General features: G+C 43.7%; 1 protein-coding gene across 1 annotated transcript in view; it reads right to left on the minus strand.

The window, feature by feature from the left end:
• LOC124118533 (methylosome protein 50-like) overlaps positions 1-22096 on the minus strand; it is a 57222-nt gene that overhangs the window by 13694 nt on the left and 21432 nt on the right. Inside the window, exons 2-7 of the mRNA XM_046480689.1 lie at positions 15586-15771; positions 11011-11152; positions 10823-10872; positions 4846-4971; positions 3327-3510; positions 2962-3039 (exon numbers count right to left, since the gene is read on the minus strand). Of these exons, the coding sequence (XP_046336645.1) occupies positions 2962-3039; positions 3327-3510; positions 4846-4971; positions 10823-10872; positions 11011-11152; positions 15586-15771 (766 nt within the window). The remainder of the gene's footprint in view (positions 1-2961; positions 3040-3326; positions 3511-4845; positions 4972-10822; positions 10873-11010; positions 11153-15585; positions 15772-22096) is intronic.

The raw sequence follows: 22096 nt of genomic DNA on the forward strand, positions 1-22096 counted from the left end.
TAGTCGAAAAGATCAAACCGGACGAAGGAAGGCGATCTTTTCCATCCCTTGAACGCCTATAGGCGCTATCGTTCTTATAGCGAAGGGTTGATGAAACAAGGTTCCTCGTGACAGCCGTGTTGGTAGAGGAGGTCTATTGTTTCCAACATCCGTGCATGGATGGACTGCGACAGGCGCCTGGTTGAGTGGTATCACCAAGCGTACAGGTAGACATGGAAACCAATCTGTAGAAATACATGGCACCCCTTGCCATGGTAAGTTGACCTAAATCCGGTCGGAGTTGTTGACAGTCCGAGTACTTGACACGTGACATGTAAATCACTCTGCGCAGTAGCCGAGAAAACCGCCTTGGAGTCGGAACTGAGGTGCAAACTCCACACACAGACAATCCTCAATGAACTGTGTGAGAGACGATCAAGTGGTGTACCCGAGTTTTGCGATAAAACACGGAACCCCATGGGCGTCGTGGAAAACCCGGGGAGCGCCGAGGAAGAGTCTCTCTCAGGAACGCTGGCGCTAGGGTAGGGTAGAACAGCGTTGATGTCTGCGATGTCGACGAAGTAAACTCTTTGTAAGTGGATGTCGTCGTCGAATCTGATACAGACGCTGTTCACATGACGCTCTGTTTCGATGGAAACCCGCAGGTTATCTCTCCGGAATCATAGCGCTTTAAACAACGGGATTATGGATAACGTCTCAGTGGGCAAGTTGAATCAGACCAACTGTCTATTGGTTGAAATGATTCCACCCAGGAAGTAGAACGATAGTCACGATCCCGAAGACCGACGGGAGAGTAGCGAAAGGAGCGGCGACAGTTGTTTCACCATGCTTCTCCGTGTGACGAGTTATGAGACGGCAGCAAGAGAAGAGGGCAGTGGCGCCGGGGAGGCGATTGCCGATGGTGCCCCTTAAGCCGCAGTAGAAGATCGGATGGTCGGCTCGTTGATCTGAGCTTGATAAAGCTTGTTGATCTGAAGCTTGTTGAGCGCCAAAGACATCAGAGGATGCGGAGGCGCCGGAGCGCGGAGACATCAGAGGCGCCGAGACATAAGCGGCGCCGAGTCATCAGAGGCGCCGAGTCATCGGAGGCGCCGAGTCATCAGCTTGTCATGAACAAGTCATGAAGCTTGTTGAGCGCCGAGACATCAGCGGCGCCGAGTCATCAGAGGCGCCGGGAGCGCCGTGTCATCAGAGGCGCCGGGAGCGCCGAGACATCGGAGGCGCCGAGTCATCAGAGGCGCCGCGTCATCAGAGGCGCCGGGAGCGCCGCGTCGTCAGAGGCGCCGAGTCATCGGAGGCGCCGGGGGCGCCGGAGACATCAGCGTTGACGGTGTTGGAGACCGTGAACGGTCGTATGTCGTGCCATGGGAGGCAGACTCTACGTTGGGAGCGCTGGAGCCGCCGGTGGAGTAGGAGACCGTGAACGGTCGTATGTCGTGCCATGGGAGGCAGACTCTACGTTGGGAGCGCTGGAGCCGCCAGTGGAGTAGGAGACCGTGAACGGTCGTATGTCGTGCCATGGGAGGCAGACTCTACGTTGGGAGCCGCCGTGAAGCTCCGCTGAGCGCTGCTGCCGTCAACGTAGGTGGGGGTCGACGAGCACGTTGAGCGAGGTGTGTCCTGGATACTCGCATGAGCTGAAGGATCACAGCGACGAATGACTGCAACGTCGGCACTGCCTTGTGAAAGTACAGGGCGTCGTACAATCACGGCAGAAAGGGGCGGCCCCGACCAGATTTGTTCCCACGGAACCAAGTGCAGCGAGGCAGAAAATCTGGAATTTAAGCAAAACATAACTATGTGGCAAAGCCACAAAGTGCGGGAAGCATAATGTGTGGCCAATCACAAAGTATGGGAAGCATAAAGTAACTCAAAAACAGTATATTTTATTAAAGTTTATGAGATAAACAAGTACGCTAAAAGGGAGCGAAAAGGCAAAGCCTTAAGCAAACACGTAACCATGTGGCAAAACCACAGAGTACGGGAGACATAATGTAACTCATAAACTTCGTATTATATTGAAGTTTATGAGAAGAAACAATTACGCTGAGAGGTAGCGAAAAGGCAAGGCTTTAAGCACACCAAAACAACATACATAAATGTAATGTATTACCCAAGCCAAAGAGAGAATTCAAAACGCAGAACACGACATTACGTGGCCACGTGGTGAATGGCCAAAATGGCGGGAAAGAAAACAAAATGGCGGGAACAACATTGCGCCCGTAAATTACTGTGACGTGAGCCACAGACGAGCGATAAACGTTACAATTTACGAATGGGAAGACCCTAAGGTCACGGCCCATAACAGGTAACAATGTAGCAGCATATAATGAATGTAGAAACACGCAAAATATAAAAAACAAATAATAAGCTTTAATTTCCACAAGGGATACAAAGTACGTCCGTCCGTGGAGGTGACAAAGCAGTTATGTCTTTTGGTGTGACGTCATGACTTCCGGGTCACGTGCCGACTGTGAGAGGGCGCTGCCTCCTGGGCTGGTTGGGACAACTTTCTTCAGCAGCTGGATCTCACACAGTTCGTCTCTCTGTCAAACATAGCAGTAAATGCAATACGGAGTAATGCAGGATAAGTTAAAAAATATGGGAGTTACGATCATCTTAGCGCTAAGATCGTTTTGTGCAAGTGGGCCCAGATCAAACGGTTATAGTTAAGTTCGATGTTTTGATGCAAATGTTATTACTGAAGCAAACTGCTATCACCCTTAATAAAATATCATGGAATTCTATGTCTACAGGCTTGGTGATATTGTTTGCTGACTAGTCATTATACATGTTATAGTTCAAAGGCAAGGCTATTCAAAATTATTTTCATTACTCTTTTTGACCAGGGGTCGACACTCGCATTAATTTGGTGAAGGATAAATTTCTTGATTTACAGTAACCCAGTAAACTTTCTTTATTACTAAAGTTGTATACCCTGTTGCACTATCCACCACTAACCTGCTGGTTATGGAGTCATCGTCCACTGCAGCTACCACCGTCCCACAGTCCTCACCCACTGAGCCCAGCAAACTTGGTCTGTCAACACAACAATGGCAACATGTAGCTAAAACAACTCCAGGAGAGAAACCAGCAGTTAATTCCCTTGTCAGCTGAAACTGTCACAGAAAATATAGTTTGATTTGTTTATAGGCGTTCCAAAGTTACATGCAATGTGCCGTGCGTATCAGTAGTACTTACTTGGAAGAACTACTTTGCTGATAGCATAACAGCATCATTTCAATGTCCATTGTGTTTACCTCTTAATTCCATCAAGTGCAAAGTGGATCCTGAATCTCTTCTTCCTACCTTGAGCTGGTACTTACTTGCCCTGGCAGAACTCTGTGCGTTGTACCCTGCGTGTGTGGGGTGTATAAGCCCGGACAGTGTCGGCCACCATCCTGATATCCAGCACCACCATCTGGCCAACCTCGCTGCCTATGGCTGTTGTGTGCTGTGAGCCGGGCTGCCAGGAGGAGCAGGTTGGGGCTCCCTGCAGACGTGGACACTCTGCCAACACAAGCAATAACTATACACAAGGCAGGCAGGCAGGCAGCGGGCTAGAACAGTTACATCACAACCAGTTGATGTTCAGTCTGGCCCTAAAAGTATACCACTTTGGTGAAAACCATGGGCTCGGTGCTAACAGAGTTGTGCTCACAACTAACAGATACTCACGCTCCATGGGGCACAAGCAGCAGATTCTCACACTCCATGGGGCACAAGCAGCAGATTATCACGCTCTAGGGGGCACAAGCAGCAGATTCTCACGCTCTAGGGGGCACAACCAGCAGATTCACACTCTAGGGGGCACAACCAGCAGATCCTCACGCTCTAGGGGGCACAACCAGCAGATCCTCACGCTCTAGGGGGCACAACCAGCAGATCCTCACGCTCTAGGGGGCACAACCAGCAAATTCACACTCTAGGGAGCACAATCAGCAGATTCTCACTCTAGGGAGCACAACCAGCAGATCCTCACGCTCTAAGGGGCACAACCAGCAAATTCACACTCTAGGGAGCACAACCAGCAGATCCTCACGCTCTAAGGGGCACAACCAGCAAATTCACACTCTAGGGGGCACAATCAGCAGATTCTCACGCTCTAAGGGGCACAACCAGCAAATTCACACTCTAGGGAGCACAACCAGCAGATCCTCACGCTCTAGGGGGCACAACCAGCAAATTCACACTCTAGGTAGCACAACCAGCAAATTCACGCTCTAGGGGGCACAACCAGCAGATCCTCACGCTCTAAGGGGCACAACCAGCAAATTCACACTCTAGAGAGCACAATCAGCAGATTCTCACTCTAGGGGACACAACCAGTAGATTCACGCTCTAGGAAACACAATCAGCAGATTCTCACACTCTTATCTTATCTTAATGAATTAACTTGTAACTAGGTGAGGTGAAGTGAAATGGGGTTTAACGTCGCGTCCAAGATTATTGCACTTATATAGCGACGTGCACACACTCTATGTGCACACATTGTATGTGTATGGCTGCTTGGACTAGGCCGGACTGATGCCGATTTATAGTGCTAGCTCACTGAGATACCATGCCGCAGTTTAACATGAACACCCAACTCAGACACAGTATACTGACTCCGAGCCGACCAGTCCTTGTTTTAGCCCCTTAATGCCGAGCGCCAGACAGGGTAGCAACAAGTACCATCTTTTAACGTCTTTTGGTATGACGCGGTCGGGGATCGAACTCCGGACCTTCCGCTCTCCGGTCGGACGCTCTACCATTAGACCACAGAGGCAGTCTAACTTGTCACTAAAATGCAACTTGACTTTAATATTATTTTCAAACAGATCGGTTGAACTATTCTGATCTTACTGATAATACTGGCTGGCTTAGGTTTCCGCTGATCCCACAAGAGGACTGTTTTATCATGTCCACATGACAAGTACATGTCGGCCTCGGTCGGGTGACAGTCAACGGACCACACTATATCAGAGTGGGCTGAAACAACAACATTTGACACAGTCTAACTATTGTAATACTCAACATCAATATGGTAACAACTTCTTCTTTATTTATAGAATCATTATGGAGATCATATGCAGCTTTAGGCAATTCTTTATGTCAAAGATGCCAGTATCACAAAACAATTTCTCACAACATGCAGCTATGTACTTAAAAGTGAAATTCTTTACCTAGACATAGAAACTGACACTAATGTTATGTTTCAAATCAAACTCATCATCATGATTATATGGTTCAGCCTGACTTTTTTTACAACTGTTATCATTAAGAAACTAGGAAAATCTAGATATTTTTTTATATATTTGTATATTTATCCTGCATTACTCCTTAATGCATCTACCGATTAATCTTGACAGAGAAGGAGCTGTGAGAGGTCTTGTGGAAGAAGAAGTTGGTCCAACTGGTTGAGCGGCTAACCATATCACACAGCTCCCATGTGACCACGGAAGGGGTGATGTCAATGATCGACACATTACTGTACATCTGAGCACCTGAAGCGACGTGAGGATCCAGCTCTGCGACAGGTGGGCCACTTTAGACGAAGTAATGCAGGATAAGTATACAAAGATAAATCTAGATTTTACTAGATTTTTTAACTTATCCCACATTACTCCTTAATGCATCTTTATCGGACAGTACGGTGGAGGGCATACATTCAGATGTGATCTTAAATAACTCTCTATAGACTCCAATCAATCAGCAACAGCGATGTCCACCATCAAGTGACCATTCCTGTCGGAAGGACACAAGAGAGTGAGGTATGCGTGATGTCCAGGTCAGCTCCGGACATGTGGAAGAATCATGTTGAGCCTTGGGGTGGTGACCTGCTGGGCAAACACCAAAGGGCCAAAGCTGTAGATTACTTCTGCGTCTTCCAAGGCAACATCTTGCAGGTAGTGGCTGGCAAAGAATGTATCTAAATGCCAGAAGCAGCCCTCCATAATGGAACGGATGGAACAGTTGATGTGAACCACCATGGCATAGGCGACTTCCCGGATCTCATGCAGATTGTTGACTCTAGGAAGGTCCAAACAAGCAGCCTTACAAGCCTGAAGAATGATGGCACAAAGCCATAGGGCAATCGTGTTATGGCTGACATCAACCTGCGATGTCATACATAATGGGATGAAAAGGCGGCGGCACTGTCCTCAATGATCTTGGAGAAAAGAATGAAACATCATACCACTTGCACCAGACATAGTAGAAGTTCCTGTTCATCTTCAACACCCACTATCGAAGATAGGCACGGGATGGTGAAGGCTCTATCCGGCTGTCCTGGAGTTGATTCTTGGTTATGAAGTCCCAGTAAAGCTCAAGATGAACTGTTCCATGCACTCTGGACGGGTGATTCCAGGGCATGTAGTTCACTCACCCATGCCGCTGTAGCCAGAACTGCAGGAAGATAGTCTCCTTGATATGGTTGGAGAAAGATGCTAAGTGGAGTGGCTCAAAGGGCTCGCCTCTCAGCAGGGTAAGCACCACATTCAGATCCCTAGCCAGGGGTCTGAACTTGGCCTTCTTCGAAAAGAGCAACACTTTGAGTTCAGGAATCTTGGTTATCTTTTGATCTCCAAGAACGGCCAAGATTGAGTTCAGGGCCAGAAGGTATGTAGTAATGGTGCTGCCCTTCAGACGATGCTTGTGGTGCAGAAGAAGGAGGAATTCAGCCAAGAACTGGGATGACGCAGAGGTGGGATCCCATTGTTTCTCCCAGCAGAAACTCTCGAAGGAGCATCATAGATGTCCCTGGTAGAAGGTCTGTGCGCCAAGGTGATTTCCTTCGCCACCATTGCTGAGTAACCCTTGGCACTTAGGGATCCTTGTAGATCAACCAGGCCTGAAGATGAAACCTGTCTGGAGATGAGTGGCTGTGAGGGTGGATCAGCAGGTTTGGCCAACCTGGCAGTTGAGGGAGTCGATGGCGGGTATCTCCTTAAGATCCACGAACAAGACCCTTGCAGGTCACCAAGGCTTGATCAAAGTCACAGCCAGGCTCTAGGTCAACATGATCTTTTAAAGGACCCTGGGAACGAATACTGGAGGCGGAAAAGCATAAGACTGACTGCCTAAGGCTGTGGATCTGGTACCGATGATATGAAGGTTCGGACCTGACTGGTGGCAAACAGGTCGATGTTGAGGTAGTCAAGGTGTCGGCAGACTAGATCAAAGGCATGTTGGTGGAGTTTTACTCTGTGGGTGCCACCTTGTCTTGTCTGGAGAGGATGTTGCGCTAATCTCCTGGAATGTGTTGGATTCGGAACTGAGGATCCAGTTAATAATCGACATGCTGTAAGAACCAGAACATCTGCTGTAACAGGGAGGAGTAGTGGGTCGTCCCCTGATTGCGGAGCCACCATACTATGGTGATGTTGTCCTTGGATATGGTGATCTGAGGGCGCTGAAGTGCCTGCTTCCCGTGGGAGAGAGCCAGGATGAGAACCACTAGCTGTATGTTGTTGAGCTGAGTGGTGGACCACAGCCCTGAGGCGACTTGGCCCTCCAGATGTGCTCCCCAGCCTTGAAGAGAGGGGTCGACAAACAGGTGTGATGAGAGTGTGAGCTGTCAAGGAGATGCCGTCTGAAAAGACATTCAACTCCACCATACACCATTGGTGATGTGATTTGAGGCGATCCGGGAGGACAATGGAGACGGACTAGTCCTGGTGCCTGATGTAGGGAGCAATGAGTATTTGCATAGGGCGCAGTTGAAGCCGTCCTCTGGGGGTGAAGTCCTGCCCTGACGTGAGGAGACCCAGACTCTGGTGAAGGTGCGAGGTTGCTGAAGTGCTGATCTATGCCTCAAATTGGACATTCTTCAGATGAAGGAAGGTGGCTATTGGCTTGGTAATGTGTAAATAGCCACAGGGCCGTGGAAATTCCAAATGGGAGCACAGCCCATTGATAATGGAGTCCATTGAAGATGAAATGGAGGAATTCCTGTCACGGGGATGGATGTGACAACTTGGTGAAGTTGTTGTCTAATGCTGTGATCTTTGATCAACGATCAGGAGGGATGGATGGATGTGGTATGATACCATACAGTGTCCTTTTTATCAACGTCAGGTCCTGGAGATGGAGTGACAGGAACATGGTTAAGGCCAAGTGTGAGTCCACATCCGAGAGAGATCCATCAAACGCAGGAATGAAAGAGCCTTCGGACAAGTCACAGTGGTAGTATCTAGAGCTCTGAACCAGAGAGTGGCTCGGGGAACAGTACAACTTGCTTCCAGTATGCCTTGATGAGGAACCAGGAGAGACAGAGCCATGAGATGATGAGGAGCGGCTGTAAATGCGCCACCGAGATCCACACAAGGCACCGTCTGGTGCTTGATGCTGGATGTTGGATGCTGGTGCTGGATGCTGCTGCTGGTGCTGGATGCTGGATGCTGGTGCTGGATGCTGGTGCTGGTGCTGGTGCTGGTGCTGGTGCTGGATGTTGGTGCTGGTGCTGGTGCTGGTGCTGGTGCTGGATGTTGGTGCTGGATGCTGGATGCTGGATGTTGGTGCTGGTGCTGGTGCTGGTGCTGGATGTTGGTGCTGGATGCTGGATGCTGGATGTTGGTGCTGGATGCTGGATGCTGGATGCTGGTGCTGGATGCTGGTGCTGGATGCTGGATGCTGGATGCTGATGCTGGATGCTGGATGCTGCTGGATGCTGGATGCTGCTGGATGCTGGTGCTGGATGCTGGATGCTGGTGCTGGATGCTGGTGCTGGTGCTGGATGCTGGTGCTGGATGCTGGTGCTGGATGCTGGATGCTGGTGCTGGTGCTGGTGCTGGTGCTGGTGCTGGTGCTGGATGTTTGATGCTGGTGCTGGTGCTGGATGCTGGGGCTGGATGTTGGATGTTGGTGCTGGTGCTGGATGCTGGATGCTGGTGCTGGATGTTGGATGCTGATGCTGGTGCTGGTGCTGGTGCTGGTGCTGGATGCTTGTGCTGGTGCTGGATGTTGGATGCTGGTGCTGGTGCTGGATGCTGGTGCTGGATGCTGGATGCTGGTGCTGGATGTTGGATGTTGGATGCTGGTGCTGGATGCTGGTGCTGGATGCTGGATGCTGGATGCTGGTGTTGGATGTTGGATGCTGATGCTGGTGCTGGTGCTGGTGCTGGTGCTGGATGCTGGTGCTGGTGCTGGATGTTGGATGCTGGTGCTGGTGCTGGATGCTGGTGCTGGATGCTGGTGCTGGATGCTGGATGCTGCTGCTGGATGCTGGATGCTGGATGCCGAAGGAGCTTGGAACCGAGGCATTTCCTGCTGGATCATTGTTGACATCAGATGAATCTAGGATGGGTCCATATAAGGCGCCTGAAGCGACTGGGGAGGCACCGGATGGAAGTCTATGTGTCCAAATCCCGTAGGCGCTGTAGATTGTTTGTACGCCTGAGACAGTGAGAAGGGGACAGGTGTCATCATAGAGGAGGAGGCAGAGTAAATCAATGCTGAGGGTAACAAATATATCCATTTCATATCAACGATGAACTGTAAAGGCGAAGAGGTGGTGGAAGTAATCACCGATGAAGATATATGCAGTGTTGCAGTCGCCAGAGGATTCCCGCCTGAGTGAATGTGAGTGAGTGAGTTGTGTTAAACACCGCTTTGAACAGTGTTCCAGTTATATCGCTGCATGCCAGCTTAATGTGGAAGGAAAGCCGGAAGTGATGCAGGTCTTCGACGTTTACCATTTCAGTTAAACCCACAAGGTATGGTGCTGACAAATCTAGAAACATAATCGGGGCGAACCGGAATTCGAACCCACAATCATAGGTTTCTGGCGTGCCCACGGGGAGCAACTCTGCACAGGGAATTGCGGTGCCTTAGACGACTGGGCCACCCATGCTCCCAGTTCCCGCCTGAGGAAGAGATGGCCGTGGATGGTGGTGGTGAAGTAGGCTCGGATTAATCTGACATCTTTTTTGGCGACCTTTCTGGGCCTGCTGTGGCCACCGTTTACGTGATATATGAAGGTATTTCGAGACCGCTGTAGGGCAAAGTGTCAGACAAGCGCTACACTTAGTAGCCTGGGAGCACAGAGTACAACTTAGACACAAGGGATGAGGGTCCCACCCAGACTTATTGCACTTGCTACAACGTGGCATGTATCTGCAATGATAGCAGAGTGTAATCAAAAAGCGTTCCCACCCGATTATGTATGGTAATATCTCAATCTCAGCCTTGTGGGTTTAGGAAGAATAAGCTAACGCAAAGAACGCGAAAATCACCACTTTAATAACGTTAATATTGCAAGGGTATGACAATGACTTGAAGTACCAAACAATATACACTTTGTGTACCCCTCTGACAAGTGTAAAGTGGCACGGCTCCCATGGCCAAGAGCTATGAACACAAAAAAAAAAATGCCATTTAGAAAATGGTTAAATGTAACATATGTTATATTTGGGATAACACTTTCTCAGTTAGGTACAGATTTTCGTACTATTTGCGGTTGAGTCCGAGTCCGAGTCCGAGTCCGTGATTTGAACCCACACTGCAAGAGTGAGGCATCTAATCACCAGCACACAAAGTCAGCAATCTAACCCACTCGGCCACCGAGGCTCTCATAGCTCTCTGCCATGGGAGCCGTGACAGTTTACACTTGTCAGAGGGATACACAAAGTATGTAATCTAGACTACCAGTTGTCAGACTTTCATTTTGTGGAAGCCTCTGTGGCTGTGCGGGTTAGATCGCTCACTTTGTGTGCTGGCGATTAGGTGTCTCACTCTGGCAGTGTGAGTGCGAGAATCTGTGCTTTACTGAGAAAGTGTCATCCCAAATATAACTCTTTTACATCAAATATATCAAACATCAGAATCAAAATACAGTACATACCTCTATATGTGTGTAGTGAAGAGAGATTGCTTAGATCCCACACTTTGATTCTGTCAAAAAGAAAATGAAAATCTCTCCTAGGTCATGTAGACAACATATTCTCATATTAAACAATAAATGTATACTTGGTGCATGATGTATAGCTATCTACAGTTACAGTTGCAGTAGAGAGGATGTCCTCCCCTCACCTGTTGTCATAGCTTGCAGACATAGCCCTCTTGCCATCACAAGACACGCTGACAGAGCTCACAATGTTGTCATGCTCCATCGCACACTGGGATAGTACGAATGTGTGGAAGTCATCAACTAGCCCCCATACTGCAACGCCCCCTGAAACAACAATACACTGGCTGACAAAGTATATCAGAATATCTATCAGCATCCAAATAAACCCTTAAATAAAACCACACACCAACTTCATTAATAAAGCATTCTAACTAACAAATGCAGATCCATCAGTGTATAGTTCAGCTGTACAAACTTGCAACTGTCTCTATAGAACTCTTCCCTATTACTTTCATTCACTGATAACTACATCATGTACATACACTAACCAAAGTTCAAATATAATTAAGAAAAGAACAAAAAAATTACATTTCATAATTTCCCCAATCGATCATTGAAATAAATATTATTGACAATTTTGTCAATATTTAGTTGAACAAATGTTGAATGTCTGTAGCATGCCTCAGAAACTGACAATGATATAACCATGTTTCACAAAGCATGAACGACGACCTTATCCTTTGATCTATGAAAACTTTAAAAAACAGGGCCCCATCCCATTTATGATAAATGGATCAATACTTTTTGAGAAATTGTAACTACGAACTCTTTTGTGAGGTTTTTCTATATTCTTGCGATTTTGTCCTTTTCATAACATGCTAAAGAGGCTATTTGGAACAAGTCCATGGAAGAATATCTATCTATCTAATTTCAATGATCTTTGCATAGTAGGCCTTAGAAGAAACCCCCCCTTCCCCCCCCCCCCCCCCCCCCCCCCCCCGACACACCTTAAAGCAGTACCTTTCACAGGGCAGCTAATTCTAAGGTGAGGGCAAATACTGAAACGCCACATTAAAGATTATTGCATGAGCATATGCGTGCTTTTATGTGTGCTTGCACTAGTCCAGACTGATGCTGATTTTATGTGCTACCCCACTGATGTACCATGCTGCGCCAGGAAAGGTAACAAGTACCTATTTTAACATCTTTAGGAATGGCATGGCCGGGGCTTGAACTCCTGACCTTCTGCTCTCCAGGCAGCCACTCTATCCACTACACCACGGAGGTGGAATGCCTTTCAGAGGTGACAATGTTTATGACAAGAGTCAAATATAGCTCAGCCCCAATACACAGTAACGGGTTTGTGAGTGGTGAGACAGGTGTACCACATCTCCTGTACAGTGAGGTGTGCTAGATACAGTCCATGTACTGCTGCAACACAGCAACTGCATGCATCAACTGATCAAGACAGGATGTTTCCCAATATTCCTTCAGATAGGATGCATCACATGACTGCTTCAAAATATTGCTTCAAGATATATTTCGCAATTTTGTTTCAAGAGATGATGCTTCACAATATATGCATGACATACTCTCTGTCTGTACAAATTCTGATGCAATCCATGTATCTCAGCTTCACAGCAGCTGACAGTGCCCTCTGTGGTGCAATATGATAGGCTAGGTGTGGCTGCTGGAGAATATGTAGATGTCAAAGCAAAGGGTAAGGGTCATCAGTTCCCCCATCACACACTTCTCATCTGCTGCCAAAGGAAGACCCAATATGGCTGCAGCAGGCCAACAGGTCATACCAGTAATACTGGCAATAACACCACCAGAGAATAACTTGAAAAATCTTAAAAACAAAAATGGAACTCTTCTATCTAGGGATCGACTCACGATTTGCTTACCTAGTTGTCATAGTTACCACATTAACATTCATTCAGCACGATTGAAAATAGAATACATATAACCATTACATTTTCATCTGCCCTGACAGTCCGATTTTCTCTTGCAAAAATCGAAAAATGTCATATTGCATGAACAAAATTACATACTGTATAAATAAATATCAAGAAAAACTTACATGACTGTTTATTCAATTGTCAAAAGTTGTCAATGGATAAACAGTGAGTTGCATACTTGCAACACTGCATGCAATACCTCACTGTGCATAACTGATTCCTATATCACTGTATGGAGCTTTGCATCAGTTGACAATGGCCGAGTGCGCAACAATGTTGATCTTCGATCAGCAAACCAAGTATTTTTTACAACATAAACCTTTGTTAGCACACAAACATCCTTCTTCCGTTAAAATCAGGGATGTTCAACACCAAAGTTATCAAAAAATATTTTTTTGTCCCATAAATCCTACCAGAAATCAAGTGTCAGAGTCCTAAAAATCAAAATATCGAAGGGACTTTGGAATGACAACAATACAAACTCTTTCTCCATAATAATATGCAAATTTCAGATCACAGATGATTGTATTTTGGATGATATTCAACCTCATTAAAAACAGATCTTACCGCTAACCAAAGATCGGAGGGCATCCCATTACAGGTCACGTCATTATGATAAATTTGCTTCCAGATTTGTCCATAAAAATTATAAAATGTATGTATCACTCAAATGTTAATTCAAACACATTATGAATGACAACAGTATTTTCATCTTCAGGTTACTTGTCAACATTTTCTGGCTGCTGCACATTGCAAACACTCAGACTTCTGTGAGAAATAAGTGACTTAATTATTGCTAATTAAACGCAGAGTGAACCTGGAACAATATTCATTATCTCATGAACATGTGATGAACTATCACTATTTATTAATTAAATTTAACAATATTTCCCTCAATACACAATCCATGAGGAAAGAAAGTAAAATTGACACAATTTCATTTTCAAATGTAAATATTTTACTCTTTGCAATCAATCTGTAACACCATTTACAAAAGTTGCTTTTTCATGTCTACTATCTACATTGATGAAAACCTTGAAATTTGGTAACGGCAGTTATCGCTTCCCACATGCTCACAAAATGAACACCTGATGATGGTAAACACGTCTGCTGAATGATCTATAATTGTACTCATGAATAATTCCTCCAAAAGTCAACAATGAACACAAATAAATAAACATTAAATGTAATTGGTATTACCTTTCGGTTGCAAATGCTCATCTAATAATAAACACATATTTTTAAATATATTCGCAGCCTGTCAGCTTAATGTGGGAGCAAAGCCCGAATTGAAGCAGGTCTCAGACGTTTAACACCAAAGTGAAACCCACGAGCACGGGTATGGTGCTGACAAACTTAGAAACATAATCAGGGCAAAACGGGATTCAAACCCACTATCATAGATTGCTGGCATGCTCAAGGGACACAACTCTGCACAGCCAATTGCGGCGCCTTAGACAACTTGGCCACCCGTGCCTCCTATTCGCTGTGGAATAATCATGTGTTTGGAAATAAGATACGTAAGGATATTAGCCTAGAAACATCATTTCACAAATAACGAAAATACAGTTTCAACTGTTTGAAGATGTAACACCTTGGATAATTAGCAAAATCTCATCACTCCAAAATATTTCACTTTTGAACCAGGGTAAGCTTTCTCTCATAGGTAATAAACCCTGTCTACCAATCCTTGTCAATAGCAGCACCTGGTCTTTAGGCTTGACAATAACAGTGAGTGTGGTGTAAAGAACATCAGTGGTATTTCAGCCATTTTGTGAACAAAACATTGATGTAACAGTTCCTGCATAAGAACGGAACACAAGACCAAGCCATGCATCTATAGTATAAGAGTCGCTGTTCAAAGATATTATCCCTGGCATGAAATTGGAGAACAATCAGGGTGTGCCCAAGGGCACTGAACATGTTTCCCAGGTGTGCCATTTTCAGTTGAGGTGTGCCCTGTCTACATTAGATTATTACGCAATCATCATAGCAATAGGTAGCTAATCCATATCAATTCTTTTGGGATCTTGTCAAAACTGCACGTTGAATACATAATGCATATAAATGTTCAATGGATTGTAAATATGTTTCAAGTTTGAGTGGGTTCGAGTTTCAAGTTTGAAATGATAAAACTGTGTAATATTTGTGATATTCCATCAAAATATGGAAAGTCAACAGTTTATTTAAATATATTTTCTGCAATTTTTTACATCTTGTACGTCAAACGTCTGTAAGATAGAGTCAATGGAAATTACCGAATAATGGTGATTGGTTTTACATTATTCCCCATTAACTAATGGGGAAAACTCTTTCACTTCACAGCTTAATTTCGCCAGAAATGTAATCAATAATTACAGAAGAAAATGGCCGTGCTCACAAGGCACAAAACATAAAATTCAATTCATTATTTTTTTTGTGCCGTGGGCATAGGGCACAAGTAATTTCAAGTCCTTGACATACACCTCTCCAACACCTATGCTGCATGTGACATATAAAGCTCACCTGCATTGGCCCAACAACAACTGTGACCTGTCGGGACCAAGGGTCGGATTTGGTCCCTGTAGCAAATCCATGTCATACAAAGTTCTAGAAATGGACCGTGAGGTCTGGCTCTGTGACTTTGATGAGAATGTACTTCTGCTGGGTAGTATCAGCTACAGGTTTGTCTGTCCCACACTTGATTACCTACAGACTCCCACAATATAGCTGAAATGTTGCTGACTGCCACATAAACAATAAAAATAGAGATCCCCCATCGTGACACCAATGTGTGTACAAGCATGCACAACTCACCTGTATCAAGCCCCACTACAACAGTTGTTGCATCAGCCCATGTGGCATCTTGCAGCCCCGCCTCCAGTTGTACCCCGGCCGTGCACTTCTCCACATCGGGTGCGAGTGCTGGGTTGGAGTAGAACCAGAGCGAGCCCAGCCAGTACCTGCCACTCAGACTAGATGCTCCAAGCAGTAGGCCACCATCTGCAACACCATACAATGTACATCAGAGCTCCAGATAAGCTGCGTATCTGCATAAAATATGCATAAAAAATGCAGAAATACGCAATAAAATAAAATCCAAGTGTATCAAATATGCAACGAACATTACAGATTCGCTACAAAAATAAAACTTGTGCGTATCATCAAAATATTGTGAAGTAACCCTGCGTGTTCGATTAGCAAATCAGCAACTTATTTTGAAATTATAAACGGACATTCCGTCAACCTTGCCAAACTCCACGATGACAGTTACATCATGATCATTTGCCATCACACTTTCTTGTGGAAGTATCGTGGTATTTTTGAGTCCTATAAAGCTCTCGAACCCACACAACACCAGTTTGCAGGGACTAGATGAATAGTGATTTTAAATATTAACTTAAATACCCACATGTGTAAAAACTAGTGGGTAACAGATATTTGAATACCCAGATAGAATTACTGATACCCATTTTAAAATGCATGGGTAAAATACCCACAACACCAAAAGCTTATCTGGAGCTCTGGTACATACTGACAATATACTTTTCTCCTGTATTAGTCGGAGTGAGCGAGTTAGTAAGTGTGTGAGTGAGTATAGTTTCATGCTGTTTAGCAATATCCATGCAATACCTCCTAGGGGGACCCCAGTAATGAACTTCATGTCCTGTGTGGAGATAGAACCTCGATCTTATCACTCTAGCAATTAAGCTGTGCATTGAACATATTGAAACAAAATTCTATTATCTCAGGGGTGGAAATTTAAAAAACAACTTCACTTGCCTTCGGACAAGTTTAAAGACAGTTTTCACTTGCCCAAATAATTTCAAAATATAACTTCAAATCATCAATATGTGTTTATTTACCGTTGAACAAAATTACACTACACCAGCACTGTTATATCTACATAAGGACTCGGGTAAATTCTAAATGAACATCGGAAACCTCATGACTTGTCAAATAATGTTTTTTCGAAATTGTGTACAACAGTCAACAAAAACATGTTTCTTATTTCTGGATGTTACAGTTGGATACTGACAACAAATTCTGCACTTCATGACATTTCGTTTTTCGTCATACACTACCCATGGAAACTCATCGCACCAACTCTGAATGAATTTTCTGTCCCGTTTTTCGGCATCATACGTCTTGTTCTTAGAACATGTGTCCTCATTTGGTCGTTTTCTTTTACATGATTCGCTATCATCGGCATTTTGAGATTTATTTTCACTTTTCCCACCAAAAAAACTTTTAATCGACACCTCCTCGTGTGTCGCCATAACCGGGTCGTAACTGTTTACATTGGAGACAGTCACAGGCCACGACGTGTTTCATTACGATTGATATTGATCTAGTATCTATTATCAGATCCCTCTAGGCTGCAATGAGAGAAAAGCATTCAAACCGAGTGTAGAAAGTTGTTTCATACTGTTCCGATTGAATATTAAAACAAAAATAGAAAAGGGACGTAACTCTAAGTCTCATGTGTTCTTTAATAGTGTCAGTGTTTCGCGAAAGCGCGATTACGAAATTTCTCTCAGCTAATTTATTGTACCATTTTACCAGTAGTTAGACATGTAGACAATGATAGTAATTTCCAATATTACTTGCCTCCGGACAAGTTAAATTAAGTGATTTTGTTGCCCGACCTCATATTTCTACTTGCCCCGGGAGTCGGGAAATGGCAATTTTCCACCCCTGTATCTCCTTGGCTAATCATGCAAAATTGCGGAAATATTAAACAAATGGCTCATGAAAACCATTAAGGCTAGTTTTATTGTCTTATTACAGTCACCATGGCAACCATGCTTCTAACGAGTCACAAACTTCCAATTCTGTTCCTCATTTTCAAAATCTGGAAACATAGTTTCAGCACAGAAGGCCTATGTCCTCCCCTGTACTTTCAAACAAGAATCCATGTTGCACATAAAGCAAAATGGCTGCAAAGCAAGCTATCTTGAAGAAATGGCTGGGTTTGCTGCATGTGAGCAGTGTGATAGACAGCTGATGCACCATAACTTGATACAGACAGATCATGCTAAAAGCAAGAATCCACTTGCACATAACAATCTCACAGCTACAATTATTGTAAGTCCTTAAGATAGCAATCACCATCCACTTGCACAAAGTGATTGTAGGTTTAGTGCCTAAGATCGTTGTAGTTCCTCAATCAACTAGACAAAATGGTATACAAAATAGGATCTGTTTCACAACAACACAAAAAAACACAACAAAGATTTAATTTCAAAACTATCATTAATCGCGAAAGTGAAACACATAACTATCAAGTGGATAGCTAAAAATTACATTTCAGCTTGACTATGTCAGAGTGACAAACAACATACCTTTTTGATAATCAAGGGAAAGATAAAAACGTAAGATGTCTGCAAGCTTTTGTAACAGCCTTGACCTTTCGGAGAACTCAAGGGCAGTTACAAAATGTAATTAGCCGCACTCAGCAATATTCCAGCTATATGACACGTTCTGTAAATAATCGAGTCTGGACCAGACAATCCAGTGATTGACATCATGAGAATCAATCCACGCAATTGGGATACAATGACATGCATCAAACAAATCAGCGAGCCTGACCACCCAATTCTGTTAATCGCCTTTAACAACAAGCATAGTCGCCTTTTACAGCAAACATGGGTTGCTGGAGACCTTTTCTCCCCAGATCTTCACAGGCCTCTCTTACAGGGATGTGAGCAGCTTTTCCCCCAAAAAGAGGAAAACTCTAGGGGGGTCTGGAATATTTTTGTTAATAACATTTGATTGCATTTTAAGCAATTTCGTGCAGTTTGGACAACATTCACACCAAGAAATGTAATAAGTCAATGGCAAAAGTCAAGTCAAATAAACAAAGATGGCGGATGCAGTAACATTTCAAAGTTAAATCAGTACTTTTAAAAAATCGGGCATAGCTTCTGCGCACCCAGCTACCCGCCGGGTCTGGGAGCAATACTCATGATACTGCCATAAACTTCAACCCCCATCCCCAAGATACAAGGACAACTGTCACAAGCGTGCAATCACTGCAATGTCTGACATTTTCTCCATGTTGAAGCATATTGAAAAAAGACTTATGTTGTACTTGCTTACCTTTTGTTGAAAAAAACCCAAAACATTGCAAACATAAGACATTAATACACCATATAACCCTGTCTCGCTAATCACATGAACAACTGTAAAACATCTCATTCACTTATAGGCTATAAGACAACTTTATCTTAAAAACAAGCCATCTGCTGTGTATATACAATTTCAGTGTGACGCCACCCCCTACTTTATAGTGCAAGTATTCGTGATAGAAAACGTATGATGTCCGAAAACCTATGATCCGACGATAATAGTATTGTGTACTGAAAAATAGTAAATAGAGGTTATCACGCGAGTGTGTTTGGGGATGGTAAATATCCTGCATTAGGAATAAACATTGTATTTAGCGAGCCTTGGCGAGCTAAATACATAGTGTTTATTCCTAATACAGGATATTTACCATCCCCAAACACACAAGCGTGATAACCTCTTTATCATATAATGTCATTCTTTAATTCTGTGCTTCAAAATCGCTTTCCCTCTCTCACAAACATTACCGAAACATTGCGAGTTTTCCTGGAATGCGCGCATTAATATTTATTACGTCACAGGGTAAGTGATGTGACAGTGACAGTAGCCAATATAGTTCCAACTGAAATCTGTTTCTTATACAGTGGCGAAGCAACATATACACAAAACAACAATTGTTTTTAATTGCCTTTCGCGGCAATCAATCGGTCTGTCCGCTAGAGTAACTGCCCTTTGTCAAAGGGAAGCTACTCTAACCCTAGTCTATGAGACGTCACGGCCACGGTCAGACGTTGTTGACAGTCGGTCTGTCCTGTCATTACAATAAGAAGTGTAGTCAGATGTACACACAGCGAAAAAACGAAACAAGGTAACAATTCAAACATATTTCCGCCAAATCCAACTATTTTAATTTGTGGAGGAGGTTTCAAACCGCAGAGGTCTACAAGCACAGATATGGCTACTGATCCCGCTTGGCTAGGCCTCGTGCCCTCGCAAAATTGTTTCAAATTTATATCTCCAAAGTTGACAAAACTTAAAAAATGCCTTAGCTACGTCAGTTAGACACAGATTTTCAGTATATTAGACTGTTCTTTTGATAATGATAGCAATTATCCCTGTAGTTTATCCAGATTCCCAATGGTTAATTCTGACTCGATCGCCGAATGACAAGGGCGACGCCATGTTTGTTTATAAACAGTGAAAGTAGTCCCTACTTGACCTTTGATATTTGCATCTCTATCCGCATATGACCCCAACGGATATCGTTTTTATCCGTTGGCTTTATCCTGCCGAGAAACCTACCCATTATATGATAAAGGCATATATGATGCTGAAAGCTCTGATCGAAAACAGGACAATCCGCGGAAACATAATATTTTTTCAGTTATTTTTTTAATCCTTGATCATTATGTAGAAGATTATTTTTTAACCGAGGACTACTGTTTTAAAAAACGTGACTTTCCACGTTTCCACGGAGATTTCACATCTCTGCTCTTAACAATGAAATACACATGAAGACATATTTGAACATGTTGAAATGTATGTTAAATATTTTATAAATAGCAATAATAATTTTGATATATTTTTTTCAAAATAATAATCACCAAATGTCATTGTTACATAACTGATACCCAGTGAATATATATATTGCCCCCTATCTTCTAGGAAATAATATTTACTATTCTTATTTCCCTTCCATGCATTATCATGATTATAGCAGCAAATCATATACATGTAGGATATAATTAGGATTTTATGAAAAGCTACTCTATTACCCCAAATAGACCGTTGTAGACATGATAGAATAAGATGCATGTTGAACAATGAAATCATGACAACCATCGGCCGATCATATATTTTCATGTTATGTTAAAAAAAATGTTATCATGGTTATTGTTAAGTCTTGTTTGTTTGTTTTGTCGTCAGCAATATTCTGGCTATATGATGGCGGTCTGTAAATAGTCGAGTATGGCCAGACAATCTGGTGATTGATACAATGAGCATCATTCTACGCAATTTGGAGATGATGACATGCATCAACCAAGTCCAATCTCATTAAAATCAGATCTTAGTTCTCGCAACCGCTAAACAAAGATCTGAGGACATCCCTTTACGGGTCAAGTTAGCACGACCTTTCATCCAACCAATCAGAGCGTCGCTTACCAGATCCTGAAGGTGACAGTCAGAATGTGTTTTCTAATCATGCAACCTCGAAATATTTAACAGGGAATATTCCGAACGACAGTTCCGGGTTTTATGATTATATCATTACAATCTAGGCCATCTAAAAGCCATTCCAGAATGTGGTTTTGGTCAGTTTTAAATTTTTTAATCGAGAATACGTCAAAATATGTTTCGAAGCGTAGTCTCCAGTTTGAAACTAGTGCCGTAAAGCTCGAGATAGCTGCCTTCTGATTGGCAAATGTCGATTTCTTGTCTGTCATTTCATTGGCGTGACCTGTAATGGGATGTCCTCAGATCTTTGGTTAGCGGTAGTGGAAAACTAAGATCTGATTTCAATGAGATTGCAACCAAGTCAGAAAGCCTTACCACTAGATCCTATTAGTTGCATCTAACTCAATACTGAGATACATGACACTCAATACTGAGATACGTGCTACTCAGTACTGAGATATGCAACACCCAATACTGAGATACATGACTTTCAATACTGAGAATAAGTGAGATACATAACTCTCAATACTGAGATACATGACACTCAATCCTGAGATATGCCAGTGAAGATCCGGGTTAGAACAGGTCTTCAGCAACCCATGCCTGCCATAAAATCGATGCTCATGATATTAATCACTGGATTGTCTGGTCCAGACTCGACTATTTACAGACTGCCGTCATACAGCTGCAATATTGCTGAGTGCGGTGTTAAACAACAAACCAAACTAAATCTAAAGCTAAACTTATGGATGTGTTCACTCCTTTTTCCATATTTTCATGAAACAAGGGTAGTGTATTTTTCTTGTTGCAATAGAACTGCAGGAAGAAATGACATGCCACAGGGTATGAAACTCCCAAAAATTTCAGCCAGACCACAGGACTGGCTAGCTGAAATACTTGCCAGCCCTGACCAAAACCTGCCTGCCCACTATAATCATATGTTTCTCAGGATAAGCTAACTGGGTTTCTTTTTGGTTACATTTTATCATTCATCTTTACATGTGAATTAATGCTTATCATCGGGAAATATTTAGAATATTGTCACATATGAAATATAACCTGACCATCGGGCAGGGGGATTTGA

This window comes from Haliotis rufescens, unplaced genomic scaffold, assembly GCF_023055435.1.
Source record: "Haliotis rufescens isolate VD_foot unplaced genomic scaffold, xgHalRufe1.0.p SCAF_5, whole genome shotgun sequence".
In the NCBI taxonomy this organism is placed as follows: Eukaryota; Metazoa; Mollusca; class Gastropoda; order Lepetellida; family Haliotidae; genus Haliotis; species Haliotis rufescens.